Source organism: Musca domestica, unplaced genomic scaffold (genome assembly GCF_030504385.1).
Source record: "Musca domestica strain aabys unplaced genomic scaffold, Musca_domestica.polishedcontigs.V.1.1 19, whole genome shotgun sequence".
Lineage (NCBI taxonomy): Eukaryota > Metazoa > Arthropoda > Insecta > Diptera > Muscidae > Musca > Musca domestica.
The window spans coordinates 5,948,212-5,967,386 of record NW_026712245.1 but is presented as its reverse complement, the minus strand read 5'-3'; the positions used below and the strand labels follow the sequence as shown (position 1 = coordinate 5,967,386).

General features: G+C 37.0%; 2 protein-coding genes across 2 annotated transcripts in view; one reads left to right on the top strand and one right to left on the bottom strand.

The window, feature by feature from the left end:
• Positions 1 to 1,359: 1,359 nt before the first annotated feature.
• Positions 1,360 to 3,202, bottom strand: LOC101901268 (small ribosomal subunit protein RACK1). The gene is made up of 3 exons (XM_005187459.4): positions 3,012 to 3,202; positions 2,676 to 2,887; positions 1,360 to 2,202 (listed from the first exon to the last, which is right to left on the bottom strand). Exons 1-3 carry the CDS (start codon positions 3,118 to 3,120, stop codon positions 1,567 to 1,569), a joined length of 957 nt encoding a protein of 318 aa, XP_005187516.1. The 5' UTR covers positions 3,121 to 3,202; the 3' UTR covers positions 1,360 to 1,566.
• A 3,333-nt stretch (positions 3,203 to 6,535) lies between these two features.
• LOC101900976 (serine/threonine-protein phosphatase PP2A) overlaps positions 6,536 to 19,175 on the top strand; it is a 31,800-nt gene continuing 19,160 nt past the window's right edge. Inside the window, exon 1 of the mRNA XM_005187457.4 lies at positions 6,536 to 7,007. Within this exon, the coding sequence (XP_005187514.1) occupies positions 6,906 to 7,007 (102 nt within the window). The 5' untranslated portion in view covers positions 6,536 to 6,905. The remainder of the gene's footprint in view (positions 7,008 to 19,175) is intronic.

The following is a 19,175-nucleotide window of genomic DNA, read 5'->3' as shown; positions in this document are numbered from 1 at the left end:
ACTGGCATAATAAGATCCTAGCGCTAAAAACCTAAACAACACTAATTCCGAGAAACTATTTTTTTTGTTTCTTGGGGGACGTACCCGGGAAAGCTTATGAAAATACCTATCCAACAAGTGGTCACATGACCACCGTTTGAACATACCCAGAAGAGAAAGGTCTTCTTCTTCAAACATATGTTACCATATGTCAATTTCACCGTGTTTCGGGTAAAGTTTTAAAGTGACATGAGAAGAGAAAGGTATATTACAGTGTCAGCTATAAGTGGGCACTAATTTTGTTGATACAAAAAAATCGATAATTTAACCATAACTTCCAAACCGCTTTAAAAAACCCCACCAAGTAAGCACTTGTTGCGATAATTATATAATTTTATATAATTAATTATATATCGGCTATATTTGGTAAGTCGATCCGCATCTAGCCCCGGTCTTGAACCCTGACTTTCGGGTCAAAAATCTGGGTTCCCGGGTCCGTCCCCTAAGAAAATATATATAAACAGTGGAAGAAAATTATGTTGGTAAAAATATGGGGTTATGTAAAAAATGGAAGAGAATCAGAGAATATTTTGAGAGTTTTGGGTTTCAAAATGTTGACCCTTTTTTGAGAAGGTAGGAGTGATTGGTTCTACTCCATCTTCATACCAGACTTAATGTTGGTACAAATATTAGAATGCGAGAAATTTGAAGACAATCGGTTACTTTTTTCGCCTGGTTATTCAGAATGTTAACCCTTTGTGATACCAGAAGTACTCACATATTGTCCATATTGCACTGATAAATACATTAGGACTTGCAAAATTGGAACAAAATTCGAATATTCATTCTCTTTATATGAGGTAAAATTGACATTTTTTGTGAAAGGTGAATGGAAGGACCGGTATTCTCCATCTCCGAACTCGTTCTAAATTTGATAATACTACCAAGTTTGTACGGAATCAAACACTTCCAGATCAACTCGAAATGAACTAAAACAGATTTCGTCCCAAGAGATATGCACCCTTCTTCTTCTGTAGCTGCGGTAGTCTTTTTCTTGATTGTGGAACTAAATGTGTCTTCAAAAATTCTGCATTCTATAACTGGACACGATACTCCAGGCATATCTTGAATTCTAAAAATGCCAAGCTAATCATCCCATGAATTGTGTGAAACGTACACTCTCTAGACGTGCCGCATATTCGATAATTCAATTGTGAGCAACACCACAATATCATACGCATTAATTTCCTTATAAAATATAAACCTATTTTATTCAGTTTCTTAAAAAATAAAAGATTACAATAAATACTTGTTTGTTTTTCATAATGAAATTTAATAACAAACTCACTAGCATCATCACAAGGTAAATAATAAACGATATTTACATTTTTTGCTTGTTATTTATTTGTTTATATAATAAACAAATCAGCGCTCAAGAAAATCTTAATATACACTTTTTTTCTAATGTAAAATTCCATCTTCCTTTCTTTGCTGCTGCTCTTTATCTTCTTGTTGTTGTTGCAGTTGTTTGTGAGAATATAAAAAATGTGTATAAGATATATGCATATATGTATTGCAAATAGCTTCTTAGTGAGCAGAGACAGAGACTTGCCATACACGGATGGTGTTGTCGGAGTAACCGGCGAACAAGGTTTGGCCATCGGTGGACCAGGCCAAGGACAAACATTGGGGTTGGTCGGCCTTGGAGCCGTTGGAAACAATATCGGGGCGGAGTTCTTCGACGGTCTTCTTGCAGGCCAAATCCCAGATCTTGATGGATGGACCGTAGGCAACGCACAACCAGTAGCGGTTGGGGGAGAAGCACAAGGCATTGATGATGTCGTTGTGTTCCAAGGTGTACAAGTTCTTGCCGTCATTCAAGTCCCACAAGAGAGCCTTGGAGTCCTTGCCACCAGATGTGCAGAGGGAACCGTCAGGAGAAACGGTGACGGTGTTCAAGTAACCGTTGTGACCGTGGTGGTTGTTCTTCAACTTGCAGTTAGCCAAGTTCCAGACCTTGACGGTACGATCCCAACCGCAGGAAACAATGATGGGGTTGGAGTGGTTGGGGGAGAAGCGGACGCAAGATACCCAATCGGTGTGGCCATCTTCTTGGATGGTGAACTTGCATTCGGCCAAGGTGTTCCACAACTTGATGGTCTTGTCACGGGAGCCAGAAACGATTTGACGATTGTCAGCAGAGAAAGCAACAGACAAAACATCCTGTAAATTGGGGAAAATAAACGATTAGTCTCATCGATAATAAAAAGTACAACAAAAAATAATTTGGAATAAAAACTAAAACCATTCCATATTAAGAAACCAAAACATATTTTTTAACTTTTTTTTTTGTTCTAATGTATCAACACTTACGTTAAGTTATCGCTCTCAATACATGAGTTTAGGAGCACAGAGAGTGATGCTTATGCAGAGATGTGTAGAGATGACCATTCTTCTCTTTTCATTCTCAACCAGTAATTCTGCCCCGCATGGGCGACACATTTTATTGTCGGAATGGTGCCATTCATTACTTTATTTTTTTTTTTTTTAATAAACAAAGATAGCTATCTAACCTAATCTAGGCTCTGACGTGGGCACCAATTCCTTTTTTTGCTACTATTCAAAACTCAATCTAAGGCCCTATTTTCCTGCCTTTTTCAAAATCTTCAATTTCATATGAAACAAAATGTCCCCACCTTAGTGTGATCTTCGAAACGGCGAGTGGTCTTGCCAGCGGCCAAATCCCACAAGCGCAAGGTCTTGTCCCAGGAACCGGACAAAGCGTAGTTACCATCGGAGGACAAAACGACGTCACTGATGAAGTGAGAGTGACCATACAAACGCTTTTGGGGGAAACCGTAGTTGGTGTCTTCGTCACGGGTCAACTTCCAGACAATCAAGGTCTTGTCTAAAATAGAAAATACACACTTTTAACGGAATTTTGTCACAGGATGCCAACGATATTTATGGATAAAGAAAACCACATAACCAAACTTCTTGCGGCTTGGCTATGATGGTCGTCGCGTACTTACCACGAGAAGCCGAGATGATGGTATCGGGATCCTTGGGGTTGGTGGCGATTTGGGTTACCCAGCCATTGTGACCCAAAAGGGTACCGCGTAATTGCAAAGTCTCAGACATATCCTTATAAAAATTTGTTTGCGGAGCGCAAGCAGACGTCCAACCTCGGTAAAAGGTTTCGTGAAAAAGAAGGAAGTCGAGCCGCAGAGTTGTAATCAACAGCATTGACAACTTTCTTTTGTCACATCTGTTTAAATGAGAGCGCATGGCGTATTGTTCAGCGTATCACTACAAGTGTAGCGCAACATGAATGCCAGTGAGTTGTGTTTTATTTGACAATACTTTACATTTTCCTATGACACGAGCTTTGCAGCTTTAAGTAGGGCATTTAAATTCAATTTCTCCAAAATAAATTTTAAAAAAAATGTTATTCTTTTTATGCATGGTAGAATCCATGGTACAATGATATAAAGGTAGGGCTATGATACCATATCATTTCAATTTTTTTATTTTCTTGGCTTAATATGTCATCTATATTTGTTTATGTATGTGTTTTCTTTTCAGTAACAAAAAAAAATTGTTCAGAAAAGATTAAAAATCGGGTGTTTTCAAAATGTTCATTTCAACGTATCGACAAAATCTAGAGTTTTTGTAGCGAAATAATCCTTTAGAGATATATAGTACATGATTTTGAAAAGAAGTGTTGACCTTTCATTCACTTATCGCGGTTTTCAATTATATATTCAAAACAAATGCAACAAGTTGTTTGATTTTTTATTTATTTAGAATGTTGGGCCTTTGTGGGGAGGAACCAAAAGAAGTGGACCAATGTTTCCCATATCATATATTGCATTGACGGAAATTTGAGAATGTATTTTTCAGGGGCGTCGTTGTTATTCGAAAAATTGACTAGTGGGGAAGTTACCGGAAGCAGTGGTCCGTTCTTTAAATTAGATCTTTTTTGGTAGTAATATTGGGATGTAAGAAATTCGAAGACAATTGGGCTTTTATTTCACAGTTCATTCGAGATAGGATTATTGAGAATTGACCCTTTCTCTTATATATTCCAAACTCTTTAAGGTAGCCGGCTTTCGAATGAGACTTGAAATCTTCTCATCTGGTATGTGCATTAAAATTTTTTCTGCTGCGGTATGTCCAACACCGGCTACGCGAATCAAAGTTTAGAAATAACAAAGAAAAAAGTGCAATTTGGGTATTTTCGGAACCCCATGTCAGAGGAAGTACGGGGTTCCCCCTGAAAAAAATGTATGTCGTTTTAATTAAGGACGACGGCCGGTAAAAATTCTCAATTTCAAAACACAATTCAATCCCTCGGTGGCTACGATGTAATTTTTGGTGGAAATGGCTGGATGTGCAGTTTTGACTAAATCGGATCTTCTCTTTAATGGTTATAAGAACGACGGATGGAGCACATAGTTATATCGACGAAACAATCATTTCTATGCGACACATTTTTGGCGAATCAATTTATACAGGGTGAGATAAAAAAACTGCAACCGAATTCAGTCTGCTGTCATTTCTAAGCCAATCGTCCGACAGCTGTTAAATTTATTCTAGTGACAGCTCATTGTATTGCTTACAAGTGTACAAAAGCATTTTGGTGAGAATTTTCCAGAAAAAAAGTTATTTCTTTATATTTGGCTGGTTTAGATAATCGGCTACTTTAATGGACTGTAGCCAGAGTTCTTCTGGAGTGTGTTGGGTAGGTTTGGCTGTGCAATTAATAAGGTACAGCGTATTGTGCGGGCCTGTATTACACGCAAGGCAGGCGTCGCGCACTTCTTCATCAATTCGTGCTCAATACGAATTGAGACAACCGCACCATCCTGAATGAAATTGCGCCAAAACGACCCTGTACATGTTTCGTGATGCTGGTAGCGTAGCCCGACGTCAAGAAAGTGGAGGAAAGAAAACAGCAACATCAGCAAAAATGGTTCGAAAAATAAAGAAGCGAATTGGTTGTTGTTGTTGTTGTAGCAGTAGTGCATGTATGTGTTTGTGTTCTGCTAATCTGGTTCCAGCTCCAGGTTTAGAAATTCGGCTACTTTAACGGGCTGTAGCCAGAGATCCTCTGGAGTGAGTTGGGTAGGTTTGGCTGAGCAATTAAAAAGGTGTAGCGTATTGTGCGGGCCTGTATCGCACGCCGGGCAGGCGTCACGCACATCTTCATCAATTCGTGCCCAATACGAATTGAGGCGACTACACCATCCTGAACGTAATTGCGCCAAAACTACCCTGGTTTGTCTAGGCAGCTGACGTTCTTCGGCTGCAATGGATGGGGGGTGGACTCCGAGGACGGCATTCACTTTATAACTGCTCATAGCATCCGCGACTGCATCGGTGTGAATGCCACTCAGACCTGCCTGATAGGCTTCTTGATCTAGAGGCTCTCTCTTGTAGCGCTGGACCTCCCTCTCTAGATCATGTATGTCCTTCCTGACACGCCTGGGTGGGGGAGAGTTATCCACCATATGATGGTTGGGATGACTCTCACGGTAACACCCAAGCAGGTACTGCAACGAAAGCATATGATTATGCTGACGTAAGGGAAGGACTTTCGCCTCCTCATGTAGATGGTCCACTGGTGTCATGAGGAGGCACCCTGTCGCAGTTCTCAGGGCAGCGTTCTGGTCGAAACCCGCGTCGCAGTGGCCGAAAAATGTCTCATGAGCTGAACATATCGCAATATTCCATTCGGCAAATATTGAAAAATGAGCTTGGAGTAAAGCCATTGAAATTCCAAAAAGTGCAAGAACTTACACCGCAACAGAATGAAAATAGACTCAAAAGACCTAAAGAGTTGCTTCGCTTGGCCGAAAGTGGTGAACTGCCGAATTTGGTTTTCTCCGATGAGAAAACATTTGTTGTCCAGCAGTTTGTAAACAAACAAAATGATCATCTTTACTTGTAAAAGAGGTCAGCTGAAATGTGCACCTTCGGTTGGCCACCAGAATTCAGCGGCGGCCATGGTGATGGTGTGGGCCCCCACAACAGCCGATGGTCGCTCTCCGCTCGTATTAATCGTCCGTGGCATCAGAATAAATGCCGAATGTTATCGCGAAAATATTCTGGAGGGTGTATACTAAATACAATTAATCTTCTTTGGAACCTACAATTATCAAATATATCTGAAATTTTTTTCGGTATCATAAATTGAAAATTGGTTATCGCAGTAAACTCTTACATTCCATTTGTTCAGAAACAGACAAAATTTAAGAACATTTTTATTTTCCAGAACCTGCAAGAATGTATAAATAAAAATTTTGCATACATGTAAGATCTTGCAGGTTCTGGACAATGCAAATTTGTCTTGTGTAAACTCCAGTTGTCAGTCGAATTCGATTATCAGGCATATTACTAATAAACATCGATGAGTCAAATGTCAACTTACGAATCCCTATTTTTATATCGTATTCGCCTCCCTGTCACTATAGTTATCTCTCTCCAATACATAGAAAATAGGTGACAATTGCGTGAGAAAGTTCAAAACACAACGAAAAATTCGACGAAAAATACATAAAATACAGTCAGTCGTTCGTCGTTTTTTCACTCGTTCGTATCGTTTTTAGATTACTTTATCGTGTTTTTATATCCACTACAAATAAGAAAAAATTAGACGTTGCTGAAATTTGCATTGGTCTTTTCTCTTTTTTTGTGAAAATTGTGCAAATTTCTTACAACGCCCAACGTATAGAATATAGGAGACAACAAACGAGAATAAAACACACGCAACAAAAATAAAAAACAAAACAACAAACTTTACAAACTAACCAATTCCATTATCTTGGATTATATAAAATTTTCTTCTCCCCTCTGTGTTAATAAAAGCCGTCAAAATTGAATCGACAAAGATTGACGAGACTTTTTCCTCTACTTCAACTGCAATGGAGGATAAAGCAACAACAAAAGATCTGGATCAATGGATTGAACAGTTGAACGAGTGCAATCAATTGACAGAAGCCCAAGTCAGAACTCTGTGTGAAAAGGTAAGGAATTGTGGTTAAGGAAAACGAGTGCCTCGATGATAAATGGCCAGACCTCCCCGTGTAAAAGACAAGAAATATCATCACATGCAAAATTGAAGAAAAAAAAACGTTCGCAATGGGGAGAAAAAAGTACTCATCCAAAGACATCTAGATTTCGTCAAATTTGCAAATTCAAAGTTGTGTGTATGGTTATCTCTTTCTCGCATGTGTGTTAGTGTGAAAATATTGTGTTTGTGTGTTTGTTGCTGCTTGAAATACAAACGGCCATTTTCCTTATTCTCAATGTTTCGTTAAATTGTCTATTGCCTATTGGTTTGTGAATTTGCAAAAAAGTGACAACAATACTACAATGAACAGAGTGAGAGAGAGAGTGAGTGAGTTTTGTTTATACTCATTGTGAGAACACCAATAAAGGGGCGAGAGCCGGAGAGAATTCGACGAAAGTATGTTAATTTTATATGATGCGTTCATTTCTATAGGAGAAATAAAAATAATAATTGGAAAAACAAAATAAAAAAAAACACATTTTAATACAAAAATCACCAAAATATGCAAGATGATGGAATATAATTTGTATTGCCGCATCGGTGTTGAGGAATTTGTTTAATTTTAAAAGAATATTCCCCTAGACTCAAGCCTCGAATACATATTGCTCATTGATGTTGGCATATTTGCACTTGCGAAAACTAAAGGGGAAAATAATTTAAGGTTATGTTCTTAACGTAGCCATTTTCTGAACAAAAAAATGTTCCTGTTTCTGGCAAGAGATTTTGGTCGGGAATAGTTTTCAAGATATTGTTGCTTTGAGTTTAAATTACAATTTTCTTGATTTGTAATTGACTATTTCAAGAATCTGAGTATCACAATGTACTTTGGGGCATAGACGACGTGTGTATACCCTCTTCTTAAACTATTCTGATAATTTATCCTTGCCGTTCATTAACTGATGGCATCCATAAAAAACGATGACGATGCTGCTGCTGGTTGGTGATGCTTCTGAAATTTGTGCATTTCTTTTTCTCCAATATCAAATTGGTCTGTTGTTTGCTGTGTTGTGGTTTTCAGTGTATTTGTGTCTTGCAGAATAAAAGTACCTTGAGGACCGGTTTTGTTACGTCCAGGCTCTTAATTGTTGTTTTTGTTGTTTAAAACGACAAAATTCTTGTATCCAGCAAATAATTCTAAGAAAAAGTGTATATATACATTGACCGTTTTTTTTCAAAACCTGTTCATCATCATCATCGCTGCAATTAAAGTCCTCATCTCTTCTTTCAACCAACAAACAAATTTGTCGTCACACCAGTTACATTGAAGAAACACTTTGTGAAACAAAGACTTTCTACAGATGCATTTTTTTGCGTTTTGTCCTTCCTCTGCATGACACTGCAATTTTTGTAAGCGAGAGGGACCTTTTAATGACATTGCTGCAGGAGGTTGACTTGCAAAAACCAACTTTTTAACATGGAGGCTATATGGAGTCCATTTAGGAATGTTGCGCATTCTTTGGGAATGCTTTCTTTGTTAGCAAAAAAGCTGGTAATCCTGATTTTTTTTTTCATATCCTAATAAGAGACTGTTGGCTCTTCCTAATAAAACATTCTGAATCCTGTCAATTTTAACGTTTCCAATAATATCGTGGTGGAGGAGGGATTATATTTAAGATAACTTCCGGACTCTACTTTAATTTCGGGACGAACAAAGAAGCGTATAGATGTGGCTATACGGGTGAAATAATTAAAAGAATCGCTGCTGGTATATATCTGGATTCTGCTAATTTTTTGGTCACAATTAAAAATATTCCAACCGTTGCCTTTATTTTTAATATTCCAGGGCTAAGCCTTGCCTAGTCCTTTAGAAAATGAATTTTTTAAAGCCCAGGATTATGGATATCTAATAAATGTTTTCAAAAGCCCAGATTATGGGTTTCTAGATTTTCTGTAAATATTTCCACGTTTATGGCAGGTCTTCTAGAAGCAATTTAAAAAAGAATAACTTCTACAACTTACCCTCTGAAAACATTTTTAAAAATCAGGAAATTCATTTGACTATTATGACTAGGAACCTAGTAAAAGTTATATGGCCTACGTATCTCAAAGAGAAAAGTTCTGCAGCCATGAATTGTACATGAGCTGGCTTGAGTTCCTACATACTTAGCCCACATAAGATCCTTCAACATCCGTCTGTCGAACTCTAATAAATCGATGCTTCGGTCCATGGTAGGCTCTGCGTCTTTGGTGTGGTTTAGGAATACGTGTGCTACGAGTGGATACAGACCCGTCAGAATACGACCTTGAGAACTGCAACAAATAATATGGATAAAATTAACCAATACTGTGGAATGTCATCCTTGGAGTTAAGCCGCAAATATTGTTGTTGTAAAACGTCAACTGCGTAAATAGACCAGGGTAGCTCTGGCCCAAATACGCTCTAAATTGAGAAGCCTATGTGGCACATCAACCTATGTTGTATAAATGCTATACTCGGAGCTGAAAAACACAGGTCAAGTTACTCTCAGGATTTTGCATTCTTGTTTGTTCGTACTTGACGAAATTTGCGAAAGTTCTGTCGGATTTTACGCGGTGTCTTAGTATTTTAAATAAACCGTTTTTAATTTGAGGCATAGCCTGATTAGTAAAAGTATATACTGGTGACATCAAGTGGCCTGACTTACCGACGACCGGAAGTTCAGCCTGAGGAACTTAACATTTATCCCAGGTTAGGTTAGTTTAAAGGATGAGCGGTTGCCTTAGAACAAACATTCGGAGTACACCAGCTGGACCATCCCAAAGCCACTTAAGTCTTCTGGTTAACTGAAAAATAACTGCTGGCTCAGTTTCGGAGACGGAAAACAAATCGTGCAGAATTTGCTATCCCCTAAAGGCTATGTCTAACAAGATGAGTTGGATAGTGGCAAAGTAAGTGCTCTTGGTGGTGTCGTCGTCACCCCACTTAGAATTCATGGCTCTTATGTTACAGTGTCCTTTCATTAATCCCACTACGAGTTTCAGGTCTGGTTTCCCCATGGGTATGAGCGACCTTGATCTCTTTGCTGAGAGCACCTCTGAGAGAGAGCATCTAAGAGACATTACATCCTTTTCCATTTAGCCAGTTTTGTTGAAATCTCCTGGAGTAATGTTAATGTGTCGCTCGGAAGAAATGGCACAAAGGGTGGCTTCACCGAAATCTCGATCTCCAGATCGATTGACTTGGATCCACCTCTGGCCAATTCATCTGCTGATTTATTGCCTGAAACCAAACCTACAATCCAAAATTGCCATAGATTTAATCGTACATGAACGTAGTGCTTTCCGGTCCGTTCGGTTCACTGTTTCTGTTTGACAGATCTATGGCCTTTATGCTAACATGAGTTGTTTTTTTTATGATTAGACCAAATGACCTCTGTAACATATTGGAAGTAGTAGAAAAAATAATTAGACTTCAAAAATCTCATTTTGAATGTGTTTCTCTTGCCATAAATAAGAAAAGGCTCTTCTATTATAAACTATATTTTATTTTTCAGAAGATATCAGGGTGTCTGCTGACCATCAAATATGAGATGGTTTCAAAAACCAATACCGGGTTTAGATGTATAGCCTGTTATTGATCTTAATCTAAAGACCTGTAGCAGGCAGAAGACTCAAAACAGCCAACAGGCATCTATAGCGAATATAAGACGAAGTGGCATTCTATATTAAGTGGGAGTTTTTTCGATCTCTATTGTCATTTGAAAGGTTTGTGGTTCCTTCCTCTAGGGTATAATGATATTAGAAATTTGCCACATTCGTTGGTTGTTGATGCACACAACGAAATATCCTTGATAGATTCGCATGCTCACCTGAAGTAATTTTATTGCTTCTTTAATGGATTTTCTTACTGTGCCCCTCACACATATATGTTGGGCTTTCGACAGCACTGCACAACATACATTTCCTTCTGTAGAGGTCAAATACTGGCGATTTATGCCTCGTTTCGTGTGTACATGCTTTCTGCCTGTCAGTCAGCCTGCCTGCCTGCCTTGGCTTTAATAGTTTAATTTAAGAAAATCCCATATATATTTTTTCTTTTGCGTTCTAATTTATTTCGTCGTTGGATGTATACGTAGTATTTTGAATTTAGGGTTGTTTCACACTGGTCGCTACACACGACTAGTAAGTTGTTTAAAAACAGACTATGAGTCAGCAAGCAGCAGAGGAGTAGCTAGTACACCAAGAACGCCACCAATCAAGCTGCCAGCAAAAAAGCCCAGCCAGGCAGACGGGCGTTTGCTATAGTCCCCCAGTCAATATGATGTTTAGTTTGTTTTTCAATGTTTTTTTTTTTTGCTGCTAATAATACCCCCCAAAAATAATGTTCACCCTGCACAACAGTAGTGTGCTTCCATCCTTCGTTTATGCTCTGGGTTTTATGTTAAACGATGATTTTCGTATGGCTTCCTCCTGCGCTAGGTGTTAGATTTTCATTCTCCCTTTTTTCTTCGTCTCCATTGAAGTCTATGTTTTTCTCATCTTCATTTGTTTATTAGGTCGTGTCGTGTTATTTTTAACCGATGTAAACAAAAAAATCTAGTTTTTTTTGTTTGGCGTGTGTGTGCGTGGGCTGTGTTGGGAATTTAAACAAATGGTAATACAATGGTATCAATTATTAAAATTCAATAACAGAATCTTGATGTTACTACCTTGTGTTAATTTTCTCATCATGGGCATATGCTCGTTCTACTGGTACTTAACACTTGTAATTGTAAAACATTTCGAAATTCAAGGTTATATTCAAGACCTTGGATAGTTTTTCTTTAAACAGGGTATATATTCCATCTAAATAATTCCGAATAAAAATATACAGGGTGAGATAAAAAAATGTGCAACAATGTCAAACGCCATAATTTTTACTTTTTTTAATTTCATTGAATGAAAGCAAAAATATCGGAAATGGCATAAAATTTTAGAATAAGTTTAGATTTGTTCGAATTGGTCACCTTTGGCACGAATTATGTCTTCTAAACAGCCAATGAAACCGTCACACGCTACCCGAGTGTTTCTCTGCGATATTTTGGTCCATTCCCGGCGAAGCGCTTGCTGAAGGTGATCGACATTTTGGTATTTTTTAGTGCCTATCTTGCTTTCCAAAATACTTCAGACACAATAGTCCAACGGATTGGTATCCGGCGATTTTGGTGGCCATTGTGCGCTGGAAATGAAGCGAGGAACCTCATTTTGTAACCATTCTTGTGTGGCGCGTGCTGAGTGCGATGATGCTGAGTCCTAATGGATTGTTCAAGGTCTGCGGCCAAAATGTTTGCATGTCCAAGGCTTTGACACCCCCTCCAGAATATTTTCGCGATATTATTCGGCATTTATTCTGATGCCACGGTCGATTAATATGACCGGAGAGCGACCACCGGCTGTTATGGCGGCCCACACCATCACCATGGCCGGCGATTGAGTGTTAGTGGCCAACCGAAGGTGCACATTTTCAGCTGACAAGTAAACACGATCATTTTGTTTGTTCACAAACTGCTGAACAGCGAATGTTTTCTCATCGGAGAAAACAAAATTCGGCAGTTCATCACTTTCGGCCAAGCGAAGCAACTCTTTAGCTCTTTTGAGTATATTTTCTTTCCGTTGCGGTGTAAGTTCTTGCACTTTTTGGAATTTTTGGCGTTACTCCGAGCTCATTTTCCAATATTTGCGGAATTGAATATTGAGATATGTTCAGATTAAGAGCCACTGCGACGCGGGTTACGATCAAGTCGCTTCTTTACTTTTCGAACCATTTCTGCTGATGTTGCTGTTTTCTTCCGTCCACTTCCTTGGCGTCGAGCTACGCTACCAGTATCAAGGTAACTAGCGATGGTACGAGACATTCACATTTAAATGCTGGAGTGCTCTAACGATAGCCACTTGTGGTTTTCCAGCTAAATACAAAGAAATCACACTATCGGGCTTGAATTCCATCTATTCCATACGAATAACTTTTTTTCTGGAAAATTCTCACCAAAATTCTTTTGTACGCTTGTAAACAATATAATGAGCTGTCACTGGAATTATTTTAACAGCTGTCGTACGAGTGGCTTGGAAATAAAAGCAGTCTGAATTATATATTAAACTAAGTTATTAGTGGAAACTTCGAAAGCCTATTTTTCATTAATTTAAATATTCAGCAAAAATATATGCACCCTCAAATCATATGATTAACTTTTTTCGTATACCTGTATGCAAATATTATCTTTTCTTTTGTTAGACTTTTAAATTTTGCTTCGTTTTTTTTATTCACTTCTCTTCTACCAAAGAAGTTAGTCTAAGCCGCGCATCAGTGTGTTGTCGTCATAGTGTATTTATATTTTGACATCTAACCTAAATTATTTGTTGGCATTATTGTTGTTATTTTTGTTTGTTTGTTTTTTTGTGTGAGTAGAGAGATATTCATATTGGTTTCGTTGTAGTTTTGTACTGTCTTTTATACATACCACTACTACAACTAATGATGGTAGAGAGAGTGGCGGGCGGCTATCTCCATTAGCTGTCATCGTCGTTCGTCCGTTCGTTCATTATCATGTTTGTTATTATTATGAATTATCTAGGTACCTTACGTGGTTTATTAATTTGCTGTCATATGTCTAACCTGGTTCGAAAAAAAAAATATTCAAATTAAATAAAATTAATTATTAACACTTGAACACATCGGGTCGTCTCTGAGAGAGATAGAGCGACGACGACATATCTCTTTTTGCTACGTCAATTTTTATTCCCCCGGTTGATCTTTGTTTATTTTGTTATCTGTCAATTTCGTGAATGTGTTTTTGTTGTTGGTTTTTGCGGATTTAGCAAAAAAATTAAACCAAATATTCATTATAAACGTTTAAATCAATGCAACAAAGAGTGTTTATTTTTGCCTCTGGATTTTGTTTACAGTTTATTTTTGTTGTTGTTGCATTTTCTGTGATGAAATTTTGCCAATTGTATAACAATTGTTTTGAACTCACACTGAATTCCAATGATAATCCGCATTTGCCGCACATAATCATAATCAGTTCGATTTTCAAATTTTGCGGAATAATATAAATTTGAAAATGAGATAAAAATTGAACTCACAATGAAAACAAGTATAAAATTACTAGTCGTTTTGACGGCAGATATAGCATATGGATTAAATTAGATTTCTTTTTTTTGGTTTTAGGAGGCACCAGAAAAGTTGACGGTATATCGATTTAGATGCTTATTTGTAGAAATATTGTCATTTGCGAGGTTTGCAGAAAATATATGCCTTGAATCGATTTCCTGTTGTAAGGGAAAAACATAGTGATCCACAGAATCAAAAAGCCAGGTTGAATATCAGCTCATATTATATTATTAATAGGTAACATAATGAGGGGACCGATGGTGATTTCAAATTGATGTAAATATTACGATGCAAAAAGTTTCAACAAATTATTTAAAATTTATATTTTTTGGAATAATTTGAAATGTTGTAATAATTCTTTGCCCTATGTCAGGTGTTGACAAAAAATATTGGAATACGTAAAGTTTAAAGACTATATATTGGTTATGTCTAATCAAAAATTCGATCCTTTGTGGGCCAGGTAGCCGAAAGAGCGAGATGATATCGTCCATTTTTCAACTCAACTTCGTCTTGTTGAAAATAAATGCAACGGAAATTTGATCGAAATCATAAACACACTTTGCCAATTAGCAGCCACATGTTCTTGAGCCACATAATTGCTACAGAGGGTATATATCATTCGATAAGGTCAAAACGTGCCTCATCGATAACGGATTAAGACCCTAGGTCTCTTTGGACCAAATCCGTAGTATTTTACTTGTTATTCTTTACATCAGCAACTTATCTCAACAGACGCTATATTTTTCACTAATTTCTGTATTGCGGTCCGACCAAGTACAATACAATCACCCAAAAATGCTGTAGTTGCAAGATTTTCAACATTTTTGGGGTGCATTTTAATAATTTCAATGCATTGTAGGGATGAATATTCTTTTTTTTAGGTAATGATGTAGTATCTTATTTCCAAACGCCGGTAGCTGCCACATTTGAAATAGCTACCTGCTATTTCAAAATAACACATCTAATTGGAAAACTTCTTTTTTTTTTTAGTTGTATTTGTTTTGGGCTCCTGACAATGCAGTCAATTGGTGTCAATTGGTGTAAAATTTCTATTCGCGATTTAATATTGCTCGCCTTTTGCTAAACAATGTATTTAATTTGATGAATTTGTTTTTATTGCATATCTTTACACTTCTCTTCTTTTCTATACCAAATTTGCAAAATTATTTTAGCAATAATTTCTGCCCATAATCCGGTTGCTGTTGCAAAATTTATAAATCGTAATCTAGGGCCAGAGTTTATCAGCAATTAGACCTCTAAGCCCTCAAGCCTTTTTTTGAGAAGTAATCGTTCTTTATTTTTGACACATCAAAGTAATTTTCTTTTTTTAATTATAATACACTCTTCATTCATTATATATACTATGTACATATATGATTTAATTACTTAAATGCACATTCGAGTGTGATGATGGATTTCATTTTAAGCTCTCAAGGAAATTTTTATTCATTTACTTTCTTTTTCTTCTAATTACGGCAAATGTCATTGATTTACCTTCAACTGTTTTAAAGAGTGTAGAGAAACAACAGAGAAATGCCAAACAACAAACAATCCACTCACCACCCATAAACCCACCCAATAGAAGAGTATTAGGAGGCCCCCCACCAAACTAATCCATTAAAAGAATACACACGTTTTGAGTGTGGCTCTCTTTACGTTTTTCTTGATTCTGCTCGCAGATTTCTCAAGGACTTTAAAGTAACATGATGATGGCCTTGAAATGAAAAAAAAAAAAACGAAAAAACAATCATTACGTCGTTAAAAATTCTAAGAAAATGCCAGCAACAACAACTAACAAAAAAAATATGCACATTCATATTTGTATGTAGACAACCAAACGTATGCTTGCTTGACTCCCTAACTGTAATCATTCTGTCAATATGGATTTGGTTAGTTACGTAGTTGTTCTTACCATTTTTTTTGTTGTTTTCGGTTTACATCAACAATACACCACCTGTACACGGACGACTACGGCGGCGGCGGCAAGTGAGTGCGACAGTATGCTGTATTATTATGTACAGAGGAAACTGCCAGCCTACACAATAATGCTGGATGCTTGAAATGCCGGCTTTGCTCTCTCAGAATATTTCATTAAAACGTATTTCGTTTCTTTTTGTTTTTTCTTGTACAATAATGAAATACACACACTTTTCTTTATTTCTACATTTATTTCATGCATTCATTCATTATTTTCTGCTCTTCGTCTTCTACCCTTTCCAGCGTAAATATCTCATTGTGAAGTGGGTGGTGCTGGTGTTGGTGGTCTGTCTGGAAAATACGAAGTTATGACTCATCACATTGGAAATAGGGAATATAATTCTTAAATAAATATTAATGAAGATATTTTCTGACTGATAACAAAACGAAAAATGTGTATTTTTTTGTATACATTTAATCAAGAGCATAAACCTTATCAAAAATTTGGCAAAACACGCAAACTAAAGCACCATCCACCAGCCCCCCCTCTGCTCTCTTCACATTTGTCTATTTGCGAACGTTGAATAGCCGTCATTGTAGATTTTGTGAGTGAAATGTGTGTTTGTTTATAAATACTCTTCATTCTATTCTATTATCTCAGTTCATTATCTGGAGTGTATTAAGAAAACAGAGGACATATTGCAAAAAAATGAAAAAGTTATGAAATTTGCGGAAAAGCGTTTAAAAGTTCGCTGGAGAAGTTTCTATTAATTGAAGAAATTTGAAGAACTCTTTAATCTCCCTAAGACCTGGAGGATGTTTTTTTTTATCCATAGAAGACCTTTACAATTGTTTATGTTTATAGAGACCTATGGAAGTTCGCTCGAAGAGTTTCTTTTGATAGAATTTAGAAGAGTTATTGTTGAGAAATCTCTGGATCCTCACTGGCGTGCCTTGCTGATTGGGCCCTGAAAATTATGAAATCTGGATTTCCATCAAAAACTACATAGACTGGTCCAATTCGACGTCGGTGGCTACGTCAACAATGTAAATTGTTGAAATTGTGGCTGAGAAAACCCAAGAGACATTTTTGAGAAGCCTCAACAATCCTCAACTTGTCACAGCTTTGTGCAATTCATGTTCCGGCGGGCTCATGGTCTCGACCTCGCATGGATTGCTCTATCGAGAGATGGTCAGTGAATTTTTGTGGTTGAAGTTGGATGATATTGCTCTGGATAACTTTTATTTTCAACAAGCAATGGCAATCAAATAATTATTCTTTTACAGGAAAAATTTCCGGACGGAACTCATTGCCTCAGACCTTAAAGATGAAATTTGTGAGGTTTTGGCAGTCACTTTAAGAGTTGGGAAGTCACATGGAAAGGATATTAACCTCACTTCTTGAGACATAACACCCTGTGACTTCTGTTTTGGGCCACTTGAAAAATAAGTTCTATGACAATAGTCCAGGGTCAATAAAAGACCTCGAAGATGAAATTCGTGAAAATGTCGTCTGTCAGTGGAAATCACTCTATAGCTTCCGAACGAAACGAAGCAGGTTGATAAAATTTACTCAAATGTATATTATGTCTGCAGCACTTTTGGTATTGAAAAAGGGTCATGTAGTCCACGTTTTTGGATATCCTCCATATAATGGTATTTGGGTGATTTAAGCCACATTATTCACCGGAAATGTTTCAAATTTGGTATTTGAAGTTGATAATGGATATTATAGCCTATGACAGAAAAATGTCTGTGCAGCTCCACGTCTTCGTATATCCGGCACCTCCCGATATTCGTTTTTTGATGATTTTTGGAATTATTTCAAATTTGGTATTTGAAGTTCGTAATGGATACTACAGTCGATGAAAGGAAAATGTCTGTGCAGGTCCACGTTTTCGTATAGCTTCCATATAACATTACCTCCAGATATTCGGTATTTTGATGATTTTAGCGACATTATTCACCGGAATTGTTTCAAATTTGGTATTTGAAGTTCGTAATGGAAACTACACCCTAAGACAGAAAATTGTTTGTGCAGATCCAGGTTTTGGTATATTCCCATATAATGGTACCTTCCTCTATTCGGTATTTTGATGATTCACCGACTTTTTTTTAAGTTCCGTATTTGCATGTCGCCGTATAGACCCTAATATAATTTTTTATAATATAATTTTTTACTTGCTAATTCAAAGCTGCAAACCTCCTCCCCCTTTATTACAAAATTAATATCCGATCAGAATCTGGTCATATTCATATTCCGTATTTGGTTTAACTGCAATATAAATAAATATGCATATTTCTTTATAAATCTGAAACGATTTTGAAGATAGAGAAAGTTATATGGGAGCTCTATATATAACTTGGGACCAATAATCACAATTTTCAATAAATTTCGTGTTTATATAAAAGAAGAAGATTATATATAACTCTTTTGTTGTTCTAACTTTAAAATATTTTTTGTTAAAACCCATGATGAAATTAGTATTCGTTTTTGCTTCAGTCAACCAACTAACCAACCAACCCCTTTTATGCATCGGCCTTAATTAAATGAGTCACGGTGGCGTTTATTAATTTTTGAGTTTTTGCTATGGATAAGCAAACAGAGGCAGACAGGCAGTTCTTGCTATCGTTGTTACTCACTTTCCTAATGTCATCATCAATATTGGCAAATTTTGTGCTCCTTCGTGTTTTCCACACATTTTGTTATTGCCAACCTTTTCGGGTTTTATATTGCTTTTGTTTACTTCCTTCTTCTTTGGGACCATTTTTATGGCTCTCTGAGTCTCTGAGAATCCATTTTTATGGGCAATTTAGTTTGATATACCTATTCATTCAAAAAGCTACTGGCTTTATTTTCTATTGCTGGTTTTCGACCAACCCCTACAATTTGTTTTGGAAATTTCATCTAATTTCCAGTTTCTTGTTTTTGTTTAAACTTGATATTTTAATTCCGTTTTGTTTTGTTTTCATTTTATTTTTTGTTATAATCTGTCTATATCATTACTATTTGTTGTTTTTGATTTGACCATTGTTGTTGGTCATCATATTAGTTGTGTCACCATATACTCTTTTAGTTCTGCGTCCCCTAGCATATTCTCTCTCTTTCTCTGCCTCTCGATTAGTATCACAAGG